Source organism: Odontomachus brunneus, unplaced genomic scaffold (assembly GCF_010583005.1).
Source record: "Odontomachus brunneus isolate Ranch 3 - 2012 unplaced genomic scaffold, Obru_v1 Obru_scaffold_006, whole genome shotgun sequence".
Taxonomy (NCBI): Eukaryota; Metazoa; Arthropoda; class Insecta; order Hymenoptera; family Formicidae; genus Odontomachus; species Odontomachus brunneus.
The window spans coordinates 3,736,049-3,756,223 of NW_022639456.1; the positions used below are offsets into that span (position 1 = coordinate 3,736,049).

At 47.7% G+C, this 20,175-nt stretch overlaps 1 protein-coding gene across 4 annotated transcripts in view; it reads right to left on the minus strand.

Annotated features, from left to right (window-relative positions):
* Positions 1-20,175, minus strand: part of LOC116853240 (potassium channel subfamily T member 2) — a 149,997-nt gene that overhangs the window by 73,544 nt on the left and 56,278 nt on the right. Inside the window, exons 1-2 of one of the 4 annotated variants that reach the window (XM_032834222.1) lie at positions 4,991-7,061; positions 2,257-3,166 (exon numbers count right to left, since the gene is read on the minus strand). The exons of the other annotated variants lie outside the window; for them this stretch is intronic. Of the exons in view, the coding sequence (XP_032690113.1) occupies positions 2,257-2,435 (179 nt within the window). The 5' untranslated portion in view covers positions 2,436-3,166; positions 4,991-7,061. Of the gene's footprint in view, positions 1-2,256; positions 3,167-4,990; positions 7,062-20,175 lie in introns of those variants that run through there. 4 annotated transcript variants of the gene reach the window in all.

A 20,175-nucleotide genomic window follows, 5' to 3' on the forward strand; every position in this document is an offset into this window, starting at 1 on the left:
GTCCTCAGATAGCAGAAGATTCAACTGCACTAACGGAATTGCTTCTTCCGCGCACCCATAGTCTTCGACAAGACTTCGCCTGCTCGTTAGATCAGTTCTAAATCGGCGAGGACGCGTAGATGAGAAGAATGTAAGTCGAACAATCGGCTGATCATATGATCGCGACGGAATTTGCATTTTTAACATAGAAGCGAAATTTCTATCCGAGAAGGCTACGGAGGATGAGCCATTGGACCGTACGATTGTTCGCTCCACGGCGGGAATGAAGCTGAAGAATAGCCGGGGGGAACCAATAGCTGGCAGATGAAAGAGCGAGAATCCATCTGGCCGGTTACCTTATTTCCCACTCGTAAATCCGGCTGTGAATGGCTGGCGAAACTTCAATTAGCCAGCGATTTCGCCGGCGACCAATTGACTAACCCTCCCGCCGAATGAAACGACTGTCGTTTCTCGCGCACCCGAGCGAGAGGTAAAAGAGGACGCCGCGTCATAATGGGAATGAAAACTCGTTCTCGCGGCGAATGAGAATGCGGCGAGATGACGCTCGCGCGCTATTATCTGCCCACGTTGGAAATCGCAGTTTCTTCATTTCGGCTTTCAAATCGGAGGAACTTTGGCGCGAGAGCACGGAGTTATCGAGCCGCGCGCTGAAGCCTCGCAAGCCTCGTCGTGTGTTCGCCGTGACACGACGAATTAAATTCCGCCCGACGTACTCAACAACGCGATATCTTGCGTATCGGCATCCGAGCGGGCCGATAAAATTCGCTCGCGCCGGAAGAGCGCTATAACACCTTCCGTTATATTGATACTCGCGATCGCGCTTGTAACAAGATAGCCGGCGCTAAATACCCCGTGAAACGCGCGCGTCGCCGTTTGTCGCGCTTTAACGAGCGGCGAAGTCATCCCGTCGGCGAAGGCGGCCTGTTATTCCTACGGCACGCAGATTGAAAATAAATGTCAAGCCCCGTGGCGAACGCACCTCGTGTCGTCGTTTATCCGCGTCGCGTATTGGATTCTCATGTCGTGTCTCGAAATACCGTCCGTATCATCGGCCGTATCATCGGCCGCCCGTAGCTCGCGGTTAGCTCGCTAGTTTCGTTCGCGAAACGTTAGGAAATGAAGAGTCACGCGAAAACGTCCGACCAATCCAAATAATGATAAATAAAAATGTGTTCTCGCGTTAGTCGGCCGGAGAGGCTACTACTGTTGGAAGAATAACGAGTGGATACGAGTGGGGAACACTCGACACGATAATACTACCCCGTTGTCCCTTCAAAATTTGTTAAAAACTGTTTTTCCCACTTTGGCGCGTGGCATGGTTAATTTCTCTTATTTTTTTTATTGTCGCTGCTGCTGTCAGTTTGCCCTCGCACCTGGCGCCGTTGTTCGCTTTTCGATTCTCCCAGAACACGTTCAAACAACGCTCGTCATAGCATATACGAGCCCTTAGTTAGGCGAATCTACGTAGTCAGGATTGGGATTGCGACGCAAATATTTACCCGCCGCCTGCCCCCCGGCATCGTTGTCCAGGTGCAGTGGTGTGCTTTGGAATCGCGACCTTTACCGCGCGTGGAGAGCGCACAAAAATTCGTCGAGTGAATTAATAAATTGGGAGCGATATAAATCGTGAAAAGAAAAGAAAAAAAATATGGCGAAAAAGCGACAAGTATGAAAAAGGGAGAAAAAGGCATAGGGCGTCGTCCTACGACAATCACGGGAACAATGATGGACGCGCCCCGTTGCGCACCCCTCGCGCTCTGTCACCCCGTTGTTCGTGACCGAACGGAACCGACCGGTCGGAAAGAGATTGTAATCCGTAATTAAAGCCATTGTCGCTGCAATGATTATTCGCGGAAGTAGAAAGCGGAAGCGCGGCAAGGATGTTTGCGTGAGTACGGGATAAGGGACCACGCGCAAATTGCAAATCAGCTTATGTTATGTAATTAACAGCGTCGAGCTTTGTCGCCGCATTATAGTCATCGCGACGTCTGGAAAATCATTTTCGGATTTTCAAAAGCCTGCGTTGTTCTCTCTCTCTCCCTCTCTTTCTCTTTCTCTCTCTCTCTCTCTCTCTCTCTCTCTCTCTCCCTCTCTCTACTCCTATCTACCTCGTCGTTCACTCGATAGACAGATTGGTATGCAAAAATCGTGATGCATAGGAGACATTAAAAAACAAGCAGCGAACGAAAGTTCCGGTCGCGCGACTCCGCGAAACGAAAGCGTCAATCGACGTTGCTCGGTGAAACACGGGTATACCTTGGAATTCGATCGTAGCTATCCCAACTGGTGAGGCAGTTGTAGCTGCTGTATCTGCTGGAAGTCGTCATTGTTAGCGTCTTTCTCGCTGAGGCATCCCGGACCCGGTCAGTCGCGTTATTCCACAGTGCCACCACGAACGTCCTCCATCGTTTCACTATATCGAAGCTGGCGCTCATATAGTCGGGCGTTCGGACGCGCTAACAACGATCACGTTACTCTCTTCGCGTTCACTCCGCGAGATCACCCCTCTTCTCGAGAGTCGAAAGGCGCGTGCCGGTCTCTTTTTCTCTGTCTCCTTCGGCACGATTCGGCAGTCTTGACGACAGGTTCTTGTACCTGCAGCCTTTCCGACGGCGGCGCGAAACTGTCCTCGTTCGTCCGCCCGTCGTCGACGACGATGAGACGCGAAAGCGTTCAAATGTTCCGATCGCGGTCGCAAGAGACGCGGTAAGCACTGTGTTTCTTTCTCGGCGGCGCAACGCTGCAATTACAGTCTCGTGACACGCACGATTGCCGCGAGGGTTAACGAACTATAAAGAAACTTCTGGCACACGGGGTGCGCCTGAACCTCGTTCGGCACGATACACACCGTACAGGAGAACGTTTCGAGCCACCCACCCCTTCTTGGCATCCACTACTCTTTTTCTCTCTCTCTCTCTCTCTCTTCTTCCCTTTCTCTTGCGGCCGGCACGATTCAAAGATGTATATTGTATATATGCGTGTATGTATATATATATGCTTGTAAAAAATACACCGCGACGTAATTGGCGTCGCGAGATGGTCGAGGAATCCCGGTCAGAGAGTCACCAGAATAAAAACAGTGTCGCGACTAAACCACTAGAACTTTGGACCACGAAACTTGGCTACTTCTCTTCGCTGTCTACTTGGACCGTCGTTACCAACCATTCTGTTTAAACGTTAAATATCGATTACATCCTAGTACTGTGCTTAATTATCCACCGTCCTGGGCGACGACAACGACGGCGACGACGACGACGACGACGACGACGACGACGACGACGACGACGACAACGGCGACAGATGATCGACGACGACGACGTTGACGCTTACGACGCCGCACGTGCGTGGCTATGCATACTTACTTACGTACGTATGCATGTACATATGTGCGTGCATGCGTGCGTGAGAGAGATGTGTGCGTACGTGTCGTGCCGTGACGTGCGTGCGTGCGTGCGTATGCGTGCGTGCGTGCGCGTATTAAAAATACTCTACGTTTTTTGGACCCGCCAACCAGCGTGCTCGTTAAGTATCTCGTAATTAGAAGGAAGGTGCGCCCGCCTATTTACTCGACGTACAACGCCGGGCGCCACATTTCCCCCACGTGTCCTCCCGTTCTCTCTCCTCTCCTCCTCCCCGCCGTTCGCCGATATTGCTCCCTTAATCGAATATACTTATGCAAACTCCCCCGCCGCAATTGTAATCTACTTCTCTCTCGTTGCCGCAATACTAATCTTGCCCTCCTTAGAAAGAATCCTTCTTACTCTTCCCGAGAGGAGGGAAGTTTTATTCTCGTTACTCCGGGAGAAGAGTCTTTCTCTTCGCGAAAGCTCTTCTCGCACGGGCAGTTGCACCTGCGCCCTCCGCCCTCAGCGGAAAAAGAGTCCGGGGGAAAATATCAGGTGGAGAAAGGACACTCTATATAGCGGGTCGAAAGAAGAAAAACTCTTCCAGCGTGCGTTCGCTCCCACGAATAACGGGACGATTAGTGCCAAAGTGTCGAAGAAAGTTCATTAGTTCTCGGATGCAAAGCGGGGCGATGATGATGACGGTGACAACGACGACGACGAGGAGGAGAACTACGACGATGAGAATGATGATGACAGACGGTTAGACCGATTCTGCAAACTCTTTCAATAACAACTTGTCGTTGGAGACTTCTATGGGGTCACGGTTGATCGACGTTAACATAATCGGTCTTTACAGTCGCGCGCTATAGTATCGTCGGGGGAGGCCGACGAAGAGGAGGACTGGCTTGTCGAAGGAGTCGATCGCGTCGCCAGCTCGAAAACGTCGAAACTCGTTGAAATCTCCTTGCAGAGTCGCGCTTCGAGGGAAACATCGGAAATCTCTTCGACCTCTCTCCTCTTCTTGATCCGTTCCCTTTTGTTGGTTCTCTTGCCACCTTGCCGGCTCACTGCGACTTCGCGCGTTGCCGGGGGACATCCTCGAGGACGACTTGGTGTCCTTTCCACGAGCCGAGGTCCAACATAACGGTAGCCTTTTACGATCAAACGGCTCGGCGCTACGTCCCTGGGTAACGTTGGTCCTGCTTCTCGAAGTTTTATACTTCCGAAGCACTTTGGCGACGCGTGCGTGTTGGTCCTCTTTCACGAAGTTCCGCTCCGTCGAGACTTCGTCGCTGGGATAACCTACGTCGCTTCTACTTTCGAGTTCGCATTGCCGAAGCCCCTCGAGGGAGTGATGCAGCGTTGTGCTTGGTCCTATTACTTTGGGGATCGCCGTTGATTGCAGCGACGAGCTCTCGCGATCTATTCCGCGCGACCTTCGTCACGGACGTGCGACGCGGTCTCTCACGACGAGGCAGCGCGACTTCCTCTTCAGGTACCGCATCTTCCGGTTCTGCTGTGTTCCGCCGCCGCCGACGCCGCCGCCGCCGCCGCCGCCGCCGCCGCCGACGCCGTCGTTGCCGTTCGCGTTCGACGCGAGCCGTCGTTTTTCACCACTGGAGAACGTTGCTGTGTCGCGGTACCATTTGCGCCCGTTTCATTCGCGCGCGCATCGAGGAGATGCCGGCCGATGTGGCGGATACCTTTCCCGTGAGAGCCTCGCGAGCAGAGCGCGCTTCGCGTGGCCTGGCTCAGCGCCGACTAGCGGAATCACCCTTAAACTCACCCCCGCGACGACGCGCACCCCCAACAACCGCGCAAGCTCCGTTCTCCTCGTCGCCCTCTCTCCCGACTGTCCTCGCGCCCAACTCCCACGAGTCAACCGCTCGGTCGCCCTCCTCCAAGACTCGACTGATAAATATGAGGGGTCTCGGGACGCGGGGGTCGGATGAAAAATAGTAATTCTCGTGGCTATGGAGCGTCCAACGCGGCGGTCGTGCCCTTCGCTTTCTTTGATGCCTGCTATCTCTGAGGCTGAGATACAGACTGAACATAACCGGGTAGATGAAAGGGCTGTTTCGCGTTTATAGCGCGTTGCTATCCAGCCTATCTCGCGGAATAGCGCCCGTCAAATTCTCAGACTTGTGCGGTAGGCAACTTCTGCTCTTTTCTTCGTTCGTTATGTGGGGTACAGGTGAAATCTGCCCATTGGTCAGTCATTTGGGGGCTATCGTATCGCATCAGATGCTGTCTCGCCGACTTTGGCTTTTGTTCTCCGGTGAGATATAAAATGCACGCGTGCCGTCGTGTACGCCGCGGGGAAGTATCGGGAATGGATCATATGTTTCTACTTATTGAAATAGTTCGCGGGCGAGCGAGGAAAAGTTGCGACGCGGGAGAGACAAGATGAAAAATAATAACTCGCGGATGTGCGCGTCGCATCATGGATGTCGCGTCGTAGATGTCGTTCGTTCGCGGTAACGCACGACGTGGACGTGCAGAATGTAAAGCAGACGTTGCGTTGGGTGTTTCGAGGATTTCTGCGTAAGGAAGACGAAGTAACGAGAGGTTGACGAGGTCGCAGGATTCCCTTCATCTTGCGTCGTTATCGAAAACGACAAGGCGCGCACAGAGATCATTATCTAACTTGGCTGAATGTGATCGAGTACGGCATTTATTCCATCGTTTGCATTAGTTATCGGGCATGTATGCATGCGAGTATAAATGAATATTCAATTCGCGTTGCGATTGATAGCTCAATTATAACGCGGATTATATTTTGACGCGACGCTTCCGCGTGAGCGATACGCGCGCGCTCCGAACTTTTTAAATACTTCTCCGCGTGCCCATCGATTGCCTATCGTGAAAAAGTGTCGCTGATACACGGAAATGATGCGCGTAAATCAACGGATAGCGTACAAAAGAATTCGCGAACGTCGAGTGTCCGCGGAAATGCATGCGTCTCTCTCCTGGTTGAACGCGCTCAACGGACGAGTAGTCATGAATCGCAAGTCAACCTGATAACAAAATGCGCGTAAAACTCGACTAATTACCGTTTTCATCTTGATGCGAACGTACGCTAATTCGCGATAATTAAATTCCATTTTCGGAAAGTTCTTTTAATTCGAAACATACGCTAATTCGCGATCATTTCCAAAAGATATCCGATCGTATATTTCAACCAAGGATTTTTCCGAAGACTCATTCTGAAGTGTACACTCGTGATTGTAAAGGTTGTTTGGTTTTTTTCGTAATCTAGGAATCTATCCTTTTTGTCCAATGGGAGAATTTATTTTTCAATAAAAGAACTCTCATTGGAAGGATAGATTCTTAAACTTATATAAAACCAGACAATCTTTCCGATCACGAGTGTACATAGAGAGAACTGCTATGGCTGCTGCATCCACATATTTTAGTTTGATAGATGTGGCATTGCAAGTTGTTATACGTCCATCTCATATACAGTTTTTATGATACGTAATATTCAGAGTAATATTTAGAGCATACCCATATATCACGTCTGCGACAATCTCTCATTGGAGACCAGCGTCACTTAAGTGTGACGGCAAAATTGTTTTCTATACCTATATTATTAAAAACTAAATCTGTTTCATATACACGCAGAAAAACTAGCTTCCAGAGCTAAAAAATAGCTGTGGCAGATAAAATGTGTCACTGAAATAGGGACAGCTAATGTCGATACTACCGAAGCTAAATTTATTCGCTGTTAAACTTAGGTGCTGTACAGCGAGAAATATTAGCTGCTAGAAATAAATAACTGTAACAAATGATTGTAGCTGTATGGCAAACTTCTTTAATATATGTATACGATAAAAAATTTAGGAATAACTACCATTTTCTTAGCTACTTGAAATAATGTGCATTTTTAATGTAACCTAATATATTTGTGTTTCATAGTGAACGCATTTTAGCTGTCATAGCCAATTCTTAACAGTGACAGCTAAACGATTAGCCTTTTGACTAAGTTTGAATCAGCTACCGCGCGGTTTAGCTGATATTACTAAATCATTTTTTTGCGTGTAATTACATAAAAAAAACGAGGTGGATTGTGAAAAGAGTCTCTACATTAAAAAAAAAAGTTTGGTAATACTTACCAAATGCGTTTTACCATACCATTTGGTAAATAGTAACCAATAATGGTAAATGTTACCGATGTTTGGTAATAATTACAAAATTTTTAGTAACATTAACTTTCATATAGTAATATTCACCTCTTATATTTAGTTGATACTATTTCACTAAATGTAGTAATTATAACACAGGTTGGATAACTATTACCAGAAATTTTTCTCAGTGTAAATAAATAAACTGTAGTAGCGAACGTAATATAAAAAAAAATGTATATAAGTTTCAACCAAGAAATATTGCAATTTTATATCGTGGTCTGCGGAACAAATATTATGGCTGCGAGATCTGTAGGGTTTGGTTACGCCATACATCATTGAAAATACTGCTCAAACACGTATGGACAGACGGTAAAAAAAGGCAGTGTGCCACTTCCAGAATGTTATGGTTACTACAACCATTTTGTACGCATGGGAAAAAAAGAACATTAATATTTCATAGTGGTAATCATGTTATGCAAGTGATATTCTCAGTGTTCTCCTCTTCATATAAGTTTCTGCCGTGGAAAAGATATCCAGAGCTCACTGTCCGATGCTACCAAGAAGAAATCGAACTTCGTGAGATGAACGTCATGCAGGATTGATTCTGGAAAACTCCTACGCACAGTCACTACATCAGTATAAGACCGCGTCATATAATATTCGCGCAGTCACATCATGTGTACGCATGAGCATTCGAAATTCGGCCAATGAGGAAACCCACAGCCGCTCGCAGACCCGAAATATCCCGCGGTGAATTTGCGAGGTCCTTAAAATACTGATACTGTCGATCGTAAAGCACCGCAGTGAGGCGCGGCGAGAGGATAACGAAAACGGCGCGAAAGGAAAACACCCCGGCCGATTTGAAGGGAGGCCTCCTCCGAGGTTGTTCGGCCACGAGGTATGCATAAGAAATTTCCTCGCCTAGTCTCGCACAGAATTTTCAATACTAACCGCAGCGTCCCGGATCCTGTCGGCGCCGCGGATTTATATTGCCGTCGCTTTTTCGCAGATTGGCTCGCGCGCAATCGATCGAAACCGGTATATTTTGCGGTTTAACGACCGGAAACGGCGGACTCGTCGCGCGTGAGACATCGCGCACGGTTTAGGCGCAATTTGCATCGGCGAACGCGTGATCCCGACGACGATTGCGACGCGAGTAAATTTCTACGGAACGCGAAATCAGTCTCGCGCGAAACCGCCTCGACGGCTCGTTCAAGCTCCAACGAGATGAACAACGGGAGAAAGAACGGGGGATCTCGAGGATTCGTAAAACAATAATCTCTTCGATTTTAGCGCGACAATCTCGTCTCGAAATGTTGAAATATTTCTTTCTCTACTCTCTCCCCTTAGTCAATGGCGAAATGTTACGGTCGCGGTCACTACTGATACTCGGCTAATCGAAAATCGATAGGGTCTGATTACTTCGGAGGCAATAGTCGCGGCGCAGGGGACGGCATTTTCCCGAGTTTGCGAGCGAGCGAGGATTTCTTGCGAGCGCGAATTACAAGTTTTACAGCGCGCGGGAATGCGGAGTTTCCGCAGGGATATGCTCTCGCGAGCGCTCCACGTTCCCGATCAAATTGATATCTAATGTCGAACATACATAACAACGTTGCGCAACACGCAACGTTACATTCCCGGGAGAGCAGAAGTGACGATGATTGATATGGCTGGTATGTGTGTGTATGTGTGTGTGTTGAGTCGAGTGTCTACGTCCGACAGTGAAAACGCAACGCCCACGCGCACGCGGCAAAGTTCATGCAGCCAGCGTGAGAATTCTTCAGCGAAGAACCATCGCGATGTACTCCGCGTACATTTCTCGAGTGTCAACTGGCGAATACGCCAGCGAAGTCAGTGATTTTCCCGGCGAGGCTATCAATCATGAGAACCGCGACATATCCGAGAGGAGCGACGCACCGGTAAAAAGCGTCGCGAACGGCAACCATCGAATAATAACGCTCGGTTTGCTCTCGCGTGACCGCATCGCGGAATAAAACATAAACGCCCTTCTGCGCGATGACAGAACTTAGGCTCTTTCTCAACTGCCATCTGCGCTTTTTCAGCTGTCCAAGACATTAGTGGGCGGGAGGAGTTTTCGCCGGGACAGATCGACGGCGCGTGATACTCCTCGACTCCTGACGTTCCAATGATTAAAGTCTCGAATTCCAGCGAATCCCACGAGCTTCTTCGACCCGATCGCGTTGCGAGTCAAATGGCCGGGCAAGAAGAAGAAGGGCCATCGTCGTGTCTCTTCTCCGAAGCAAAACACGGCAAGCTCGTCCCGCAAAATCGAGAATCCTTCGCAAAATTACGCGGAACGACGCGCGGAGCGAGGGTGCGATGCGATTACGGCTGATCTCATTGAGAGTCCACTTCCGTTGCATTAACCCTCGAAGCAACGGCGTAGGAGGCGGAAGAGAGTGGCCGGAAGTGCCGTGACAGAGTCGGGGTCACGAGGAACTTCGAGTCGACAAGTGGCTAAGAGCTCAAGCGTGAGTGTGTATGTGTGGCCTTTGAAGCTTCTTAACTCTTTCACGGCGTCTCGTTAAAATTCCCGAGTGGTAGCGCGAGGCGCGATACTAATAAACTGCGATATAAAGCGGAAACGCGAGGTAATGGAAAATGCACCCGATCACATAAATGCAAATAGTTTGTAGAGGGAGGTAATTCCGTTCGAGTACTTGTCTCGGAGACCAGAAAAATTGTAAGTTAGATTAATGCGACAATCCGACAATTTCGGAGCGAGCTCACTCGAGCTTTTACACGTTGCAGGTCCCAGAAAACTCGCCGCTCTCACCCTTCATCGAGACAAACAAGTCGACGAAACGTCCGTCTCCGCTTATCTGTCAGCGTCACAGACGCTTTTCATAATTTCCCGCTTTAATATTATCGAGCTTCTCGCGAGAGCGCGGGCTTAAAATGAATCGCACCGTAACATTTGAAAAATTACACATCTTCGACGCATCTCCCGCGGCAAAAAGAGAGATATGTAAATGTCGGCGGGCTCTCTCGGCGAGAGCTCCGACAGCCCTGCCGGCGACGGGTGCCGATGGATTATAATTTTTTCTTCCATCCTCGCGCGTTTTCTCGTCGCCGCCGCCGCCGCGCCTCCCCCTGCATCCCTGAGTCCTGGCCGTAGCGAGATTGCGAGCTGAGAGCGAGACCTCGCGGATGCTCCCGGCGTGGCGAACTCGAGCGACGACGGGGGCTGGCTGGCTGGTGGGTTGGTTACTGCAAGCTCGTTCGACGCTTAGTTCGTAAGACGTCCGTCACGGCGGCAGCACCTGACGCTTTCCGGAGCTTGCCGGACTGCTGCGAGGTGCCCTCTGAACAGCGTTCGACGTAGGCGCTTGGCGAAAGCTTCCAGCTCGCCGGGCTCTGCGACTCAGTCGTCTTTCTCTCGCTACCTCGCCTGCCGTCTCGTCGCGCAAATAATCAGTTTCACTTTAGAATCGAATTCGAAACATGAGCTTGCCCTCCGCGACAACTTCAGCTTGACACTGCTGAATAATCGCGTAAATTTCCGTACGTGTTTGCATATTCCAATGCTGTGTTTTGGCTTTGAAATTTAAATAATACAATTGCGACCTGAGAACAATCGACCTGTTTGGGAGAGTTCGAGCGCGGACGAAGCATAAAGTTTCTCTATGCGAGATAATATCCATCACACACACGTACATACATATTTCTAGAAACGAGGGAAATCCTGTCGATTTTATTGAGCTATTCTTCCTTTTTTAAGTGACTCAGTGATAGGATTTGCGATCGGCGATACAGCAGACACGAGTTATTGCGCGCGACCTTAATCCTATTCACTCCCAAACACTGTTCAACCGCGATCGCTGTATTCGCGAGAGGGATTCGACGTAATCGAGACTAATTGAGGGAGCGTAACGGGAATTAGACCGCAATTAAAGCGAACGGGCGAGAGCGCGGCACGTTGAACGTGACGAGAAAACGACGAGATTCTGCGCACCTGCAAACGAAATCGCGAAGCCACGTCGAACTGTAAGACACGTAACGTCCGATGTTCGTCTATTGAGATCGATATATAACAAAGGAGCGACGTCGATCTCGACGACGCTCAGTCGTCTGAGAAGTAGATGCCTATCTAATCGCTCACGTCCAGACGTAATGCGCGGGAATTCGCTCGAAATCGGCCCGCAAGCGACGTTCGTCGCAAGCAGGCGGTCAAATCTGGCCCGAAATATTCGAGACTCCGCGACGCGTCGGGACAACGCGAGATGTGCGGTTGAGCTTCCGCTAATGTCCCACTGTTATCGTTTATTCTTGAGGTTTACTACCGCTTCGTTACGAGTGTCTGTCAACGTAGCGGGCAGTAAATTGTCTTTACGAGCTTCCTGGTGGAAACATTTATTCCGATATCGGACGAAAATATACGGCCGGCTTCCCCGTCTGCACCTTAACCAAACTGTCTAGGCGCTACCGTTATTTCTTCCTAAGCTCCTGTCACGACGCGCGTTCAATCATCCGCGGCGCCAAAGTGGATTCGCACGTCCCAATCCTTGCTGCATTCAGAGTGTTGACTCGTGACGACTCGCGCGAGCTAAAATTCCACCGAGAGAGGCCATTTCTTCGCGCCGCGGGTCGTTCTCAACGAAGACAATCACGCCGGTTTCTCCAACCTTGGGAATTAATTCTACGCTCCGGCTTCTTTACAAAGACCGTGCACTTTTTTCCCTCACTTATTACCGCGTATACGCGCGAGGAAACATTACTTTCTCTGGCGGCGACGTCCAACACGAGACCGCGCATTTTCTTTTTCCGACGGTAACAAGACACTTACGAGGTGCAGTTACCACCTTCCGCGGCGAGACAAATTTATGAGTAACATTCGCCATCCCTTCGCGACCGCGCCGCCACCGTATGTGCCTGAGGAACGATGACTCGAATTATGTTTATACGCGCGTCCGTGTTTCACCGAGTCTCTCTCGACTCTTCTCTTATCTCCGATTGCGGCTTTGTTACGGATAGAGGCCGCCAGGACAAAAGCTCCCCCTCTCGTCGCACGGAGGGCGATAAGTACTCGGAGAAGATCTGAAAATCTCTCGCAAGAAAAAGCATGTATATATACGGGGGAGTCGAGCAACCGTCGCGCTCTTTCGAATTTGGACGCACGTGGCCACGATTATTCTTGATTACGGTAAACGTTCACCTCAGCGGAAGTGCACTCTCTTCTCTTTGCGCCCTGCCGCTCACTCTCGAAGATACATTACTCCCCGTTACCGCAAGCGTTCATTTCGAGAAACTACCTCTCCGTCGTTTGTCAATATCCATGTACTGAGCGTTTCGACCTCGCGCTTCTTTTCTCCCTTCTTCGTCTACACCTGCCTAATAATATTTTGCAAAATTCATCGCACAAATGCGGCCCCGTTTTGCATAACGACGTACCGGTTACTCGATGCCCTTTCCAGAAGGGTCGCGCTTACTTCGCGTAACGGGTCAACAGGACGACGCAAAGGTTAGTGGATTGCATTCACCGGACGTTTATGAGTGTGTCAGTAAGGTCTCTCATAAATATTTAAAACAGACGGCGGAGAGAAGCGGACCAATCAGCAAGTGTCGTAACGCGCGACATATAAAATAAGCGCGGCCGGACTACCAGCAGCGAGTGTGTGCCGCCTCCGTGGAACTCACGTCCAATGTAATCCATAAGTCAAAGTTTTGACAGAATACGAGAAAAAAATTGATCGTTTATGCACGCGACATTTCTGGGTTAATGTCGACCACTCGATTGACGGCTATCGATCGATCGTTATGTGCACCCGTTGAGTAAATACTATTGCTTCAATATCTACAACAGATATTTATATCGCAGTTCATCAAACGGGACGATGAGCAGAAATATTATATTTGACGGTTTAAATTCGTGCGCGCGTGCGTTTTATCATGTTAAAATATAAAAAAATATTGAAAGCTGCAGAGAGAAAGAGAAAAAAGTGAGAGGCAGCAAAGAAGTTCCGATCGACGTTCCTTACTTTCGAGCGCAATTATAAACAAGCCGGAATTTCCGTTTCACTTTGTCAGCGCCGTTGCTCGTTAAACGTGAACAGACTGACATAAATTTACTGTCGATATAAATGACACGAGCGAGCTTTGACAAAGGGGCGTGTTCGTGATTGGTTCTCGTGGGCGCGGCGGGATGCCAGCGACTATGGAGATTACCTATTATATTCACCTTTCATTTCTTCCAGGACTCTCGTGTCGCCTCGTTACTTGAATTTCTGCGGCTTCGAACAGTTTTTTTGCGTCGCGTTGTGAGAATCCCGCGTGAACTGCTCGTCGAAGAATATAATTGGACTTGAAGTCCGACGACGAAGGGACTCGGTCACGGAAAAGCGAACGTGCTCGCAGGCGTGCATGTTAATTAAAAGATTTACATTCGCGAGATTCCCCTTGAAATGAGGAGGATTTCGCGGAAAGGGCGACACTCTTCGCGCGGAAAACTCTTCTTTCCGTTTTTATTTCTCTTCTCAATTTTTACCTACACCGCAAGTCGAGACCCCCCTGCAACAATGTGAGGTGGAGAAGTCCGGCGAGATCCGGTGAAAGTAATTGTGCCGTTACAGAGGACCCAAAATCCAACGTCTAAAATGTCGCCTTCAATTTACGAGGCGCTCGCCCGTGATCGAAAATTTCAGCCCTGCCGCCTTGAACCGCGTCGTAGTCTCGGTCGGCGTATCCGAGCGTAATCCAATTCCCTCCACCATCGTTTTCCATCTCCTCGTTTTCTAGCCAGTCAACCGCGAGCTCTCTCTGCCTCTCTCCTTTTCTCTCTTTCTCTCGGCTCGATTCGCCTTCAGAAATTCCGCCAATTAGGCGAGTTCTTTCGACCCTTGGAAACAAGGAAGCACAGCTAATCCTGCGGACATCGGCATCCACTCTCCAGAACTCGAACGCAATTAAACGAGTTTAAAAGTTCGACCTGCACACGGAGAAGCTCGGAGCTTTTACCACGGGCAAATGCCGCCGGCTTCGTCATCGTGCGCGTCCCATTCACTCTCGTTGAATGGAACGGAACTGATAGCTTCATGATCCATGGAACGGACTTACTGCGTCTTTACTTGGCGCTACGGATAATTCTCTGTTTACGCAATTGTTGCCTCAATAGAAATTACTGTGCGAATAAAAACTCATGTACATTGCGCGAAAGCACAGAATGAAGACTGACTTGATTGATCGAGTGAAATACGATCCTGATGAGCTGCGAAGTATTTAAAAAGCTTCCTTTTCACTTTGCAGAGACGCGCTAGTTTAATTAATTAGTTCCAATTCTACAAAGACGCTTGACGTCGTTTCAATACGACTCGACCGATTACCACGCGTTATATCATATGTAACTCAAGTATATAGATATAATTATTACAATATCGGGGAGAAATACAAACAATACTCATCTCATGTCGTTCTTACTAGATATTCTCACAAGGAAATATCTATTGTTAAGAGCTGAAAAATCCCTGCAATATTTGTTGAAGATACTTTCAAATTGATCAAGCCAAAAGTCACGTGTAACATAAATCTTAAGCTTATACTTTCCCAAATATTTCAATATTCTACTCTCTCGTAAATACTTTGAGACATTTCATATTCTATGCCAATAAAAATGTTCCCTGTCATATTAAATGTCCGCGCTCACCCGCTCGTTTTCTCATCTTCTTGCTGGGAAAATTGCTTTTTCTTTCACACGTCTCTACGTTAGTTTGTTCGCAAGTTTCCAGCGTGTTTCGAGACGCTCGGCATCTAAGGGACAATTCAGAAACCTGGCAGAAAACATGGCAGAAAAACAGAAAACAAAAAGGCACAAGTAAATCAGAACTCGCACTGGCAGAAAAGCAGAAACTCGATTATTACCCTAACACCGGTAAGTTCCGTTTGGCTTCTGTTTTCCGTTTTTCTGTGAATTCTCCCTGACAATTCAACGCTGGCGCGTTCCGCTGTATTTGCGCGCTCCAGCAGCCGCGCTGCGGCGAATTGCGCGCGTAAACGAAGCACGTGCTCGGGAGGACGCGCGTATCCTAGCAACCGCGCTGGGCAGCACCGCGCGCGCGTGAGTGGGGTGAATGGACGCTGGCGAGCGGGCCAGCTTACGTCGAATAGTAGTGGGATAGGTTCGGGCCGCGTGGCGTAAGCGCGGTATGTGTTGTCTCGCTCTCGCTTCGACGACGGGAGAAGTGAGCAGCCGCCGTCGACTGCGCTGGAGTAGCGCCGGGCGATTTAAGGTAGTTGTTTCCCAACTGTGGTAGTAAATTAGATTTTAAATAAAAGGTTCAACAACCGATGAATCTTCTTTTAAGTAAAAGTGAAAAACAGATTTTTAAACATTATTGGTTTCCTCAGAATAGTAAAAATCGATAAGATAAATGAAATGATAGAAAAAGAAACATGCTGAATTGCGTTGTAGTCGCGGAACTATAGATCGTGGCAACGTCGCATCTCTATTAGCGCTATGCGATGCCAAGCTATACAACGTTGCCACATCCGCAAAGCATGGTCGCGAATGAAAAAGCAAAAGCCAAACTTATTTTTGCCGATTAATCATACTTTAATAATGTACGGTCAATTTCGTTGAGACTGAAGTATGTACTTCTGTAAGTATTCAATTAATTTTGCCCAAATTTTCGTATTAATCCTTATTGTAGATCATTTACAGCTGACAAATGCGCGTTTACGTGTTTACTTTTTGTACGTCAGCGCCATGTAAGATATCGAGAAAAAGAGTAAACTATAAATTTTCGGCAATTTCTCGGAAACTATACGGTTAATCGAACCCATATTTAACACACATACGTATTAATTTTGCTTCAAGTTTCAAGAAGATCTGTCACTTCACTGTTTTTGACCTAACTTTGACTTAAAGAACGTGACTCGATGATCTCACCTGTAGGCGTCGTAGCGCCTTCAGAGTTCGTTGAAAAGCTACTATTTTCTGCCTAGTTTTCGATAGGCATACGATCATTTCACTTTGAATTAAGGATTAATTGATAAAATCAGATTTTCGCGAGGATTATTTTCAAATCGAAAAGGAAATTAATCTATACTAGATTAATTTATACTAAGGAGACTCGATTTGCAACTTTGATATCGTAAAGTTTCCCTTTTTTGGAGGATACGCAATTGAAAAAAAAATAATGACATCTCTTTTTTCGACTTTGACATTTCTGAAAATTGATTTAACAGATTCACATTCAACGATTTCGCAAACAGAGAGAAAGTGATGCTCAAAAGTTGGGGAAACATGTACATATCGCATAAATTACGAATTATAAATTCAGTGAAATTAAGCGGTTTTCTGAAGCGTTAATTATTCCGCGGTATATAAAATCATGTGAGAAATTTGATCAACAAAATAGAACGCTGGATATCACGGAAACAATTTCAAAATTATATATTTAATTCTAGAATAGCTTGTGTAAGCTTTGCTTCTTTATCTAAATAGTCCGGTTTCTTGAACTTTGACCTTTCTTCAAGAAGTAGAACATTTCCCCGTTGTCTTAATGGCATCTTACGATTTTCATTTCACACGGAAATCAGAATAAGGATGACATTTAAACATCCTAAAGATATTTAGACCTCCTATAGACTAAGCAAACTTTTGCGCATTGTCGTTAAACGTGTTAATGAGCGTTTTAATATTTAATACGCGAGATGACAAAGAAGCCGAAGGAATGAAAAACCATAGATAAACTTTTATAACGAATCCGCTAAGTGGCGTGGAACTTCATGGACTACATTTAAATGGTAACAGATTGCGTTAGGTTAGAGAATTTACAGGTCAATTCGCACAAAGGGAATTACTCGCTATCGTAAGTGCGATTTAAAGTGCTAAAAAATTGTAACATACAAAACTTTAACATGCTCTGATAAACATAGAAATTGGACGACTGTGTGGAAATCTTCGTTATTCTCGAGTTTACTCGCGCTACCAGGCTATGTTCTTCCGAGCGATGTCATCTGACAACGACATATGCGTGCGAGCGAAACGCAAGAAAACAAAAGTACGGCAGCGAGAACGATAATGGTAAATTACGGTCGAAAACCGCGAGTAGCGCGCTCTCAGTTCGCAGAGATGTCGGGGAAGATCACAACGGTATAAAAAGAAAGAGCCATCAACGATGAAGAGTCTAGGACGAAGGAAGTTTCGCGGTGGAAGCGTGCAATGTGAGAGTTTACCTCGGTATTTGGAAGGCGATTTCGTCGAGCGAGTCACTGGGCTGCAGAGGGGCCCGCTCGAAGAGCCTGCTCGGGCCCCGATGTACCCGGTTGCAGCACTGCATGGATCCAGCCGTCGGTTGAGGCTGGTCCGTGTGATTGGTCCCAAGTTGGCTGGCCTTGCTGCCTTTGCCGCGTCTCTGCTGCTTCATGCGTTCTTCCTCCGCCTGGCGGCGCAGGTTGCGCAGCCGGAAGAAGTACATCGACATGTCTGCGTTTGGACACGCGAGTACTCGCGATCAGAAGGCTGGTTCGTTTGTTCGGCTTCGCGGAGCGTTTTAAGCGAGCGAACAATCCGACTCGTCGATGCGCCGACCACGTTAAACGTACCGCAATTATGACAGGGAATAGCAATGGAAGCGTCATATTCGCTCTTTACTGCCGCGTTTCTTCCGCGTCTGCAGGGAAGCTGCGCGATCGTTTCCTATCCCGAGAGGTTCTTCACGCGCGAATGATTCTTTTTTCGTTGTTGCAGAAAGGCATTTGCATCAACGAAATTCTCTTGCGCGCGATAAAGCAGAATTTGAAATTGCGTCAGTGAGAGAGATGAGGGGACACACGTAATTTAACATAATATTAATTTAAGGCGTGTTGCACTACTCATGCAAGACGTGTGCGCGGATATGTTACTAATTAGTTACTCGGAAATGTTTTACACTTCAACTGCGCACAAATGCGTTCAGGCGCGAATTGTACGCGCCACATTTCAACGCATTTGATTCGAACCGAAATTTTCCGACCAGCAACATTTCAAACCTGGCGACTCATCCGTTAATATCAACTTTCATTTCAACCCGTGATTAATACATTGCTTTTTTTCTTAATCCGTTATTTTTTACATAAAATACACGTGTGTTTATCACAACTGAATGTTCGCTACGGTTATACAGTTAAATAATACGGTTATACAGTTAAATAATACGGTTTCATGCACATTGTATCGATATTCCAACTGTGATATTCCAACTCGTCAAAATACGATATTTGATATTTTCTGTTTATATTTCGTCCTCGTTTTTCTCTTTTTTCGTACAACATCGATAAACTTTGATATTTGCAAGTGAAATATCGGTCCTGCGATTTTTTCTATAATCAGACCAAGATATGATTTGAGCGGCATTTGTCGTATGCGAATCGAGATGAATAATTTCCAAGTCCCGGATTTTAAGGAGCGTGACGCTCTCGTCGCGAGTTCAAATCCGCTGAAATGTCGCTTTTTGCGTCGCGCTCCGCAACGGTGATTCGCAAAAGTTAACTAATTAGTCACATCTCTCTGTTTATACAGCTCCATTTACAGGAATTAACACGTTATAAAACATTGACAAACACATCGACAGACACAACAACTACGATTTAAACAACCTTGTGAGTCACAAGGTGGCAAGGCGGATGACATGGGTTACTCTCGTTGCAGGGACAACACGTGCAAGTAATAATAAGCTTCTTACAAAGTTGCAGTCGAACTTCGGTCGGGACCTACTTCGGCAACGACGCAGAAAAAAGTTTATCTAACGATCTCGGGGGAAGTTCTACTACCTATCCGAGGGTCATCCTGTTAAAGTCCGCGCGAATTCGCGAGACCGGTCAGTCCAATCAGGACGAGCAAATTCAATTAGGTGACATTCTCGCGTAGACTATCAGCGGGATTACAAGTTCTGCCAGCTAAACGTCACAGTCAACATCGGGAACTTTCGATCTGCTCGTTGTCTTTTCGTTCCCGCTCGGACTCGTTAGACGATTCAATTGGATTATTGCTAATAACGATTTATTTTTGAGTCACGAAGTACACGAGACACGATGCCGATACATTTTATTTCCGACGATAATCGACTCTCTGAAAGACTTCCGATAACCTGTAGCTTCGGATATTCGTGACGACGCGAGAGTTGAACAGGCGCGTCTCGACAGCTCGTCGTTAGTTCTATTAGAGATGCATACGATGTCGATAACGAAGAATTATCGTTAACGTCGCGCATTACTCGCACTGTGCACGCGATTCCCTACATTCCGGCACATAAATAACCACCGCTCCTGAGAACCGCTCGATCGCCGGGCCGTAATAAAACGGAGCGACGGAGTGGCTTTGCGAAAAATAGTAGATAGGTGTCCGTGGTCGCGTTCATCATGCCGCGAGCTAAGAGAACAGCGAGGCAACCCTGCCGACCGGTAGTATCGTAAATTCACGTCCGGCGGAGGTATCCTCGTCCTGACCCACGCGAGGGTGAGGACGCCACGATGAGCCCGGTTCTTCGTCTTCGCGGCAAACAGCTGTTTTACGAGCGTCGGCCTTTCACGCCTTTCACGAAGGAGATGGCCCGCGCCATTTAAGCCGGAGCTGCGTAAAGTTAAAATTGCAATCGCAAATCACGCTAGCGCGATAAATAAGTCAGGGGCCAACCGAGTTCTCTCTCCCCCTTTCTTTCCATCTCTCTCTCTCTCTCTCTCTCTCTCTCTCTCTCTCTCTCTCT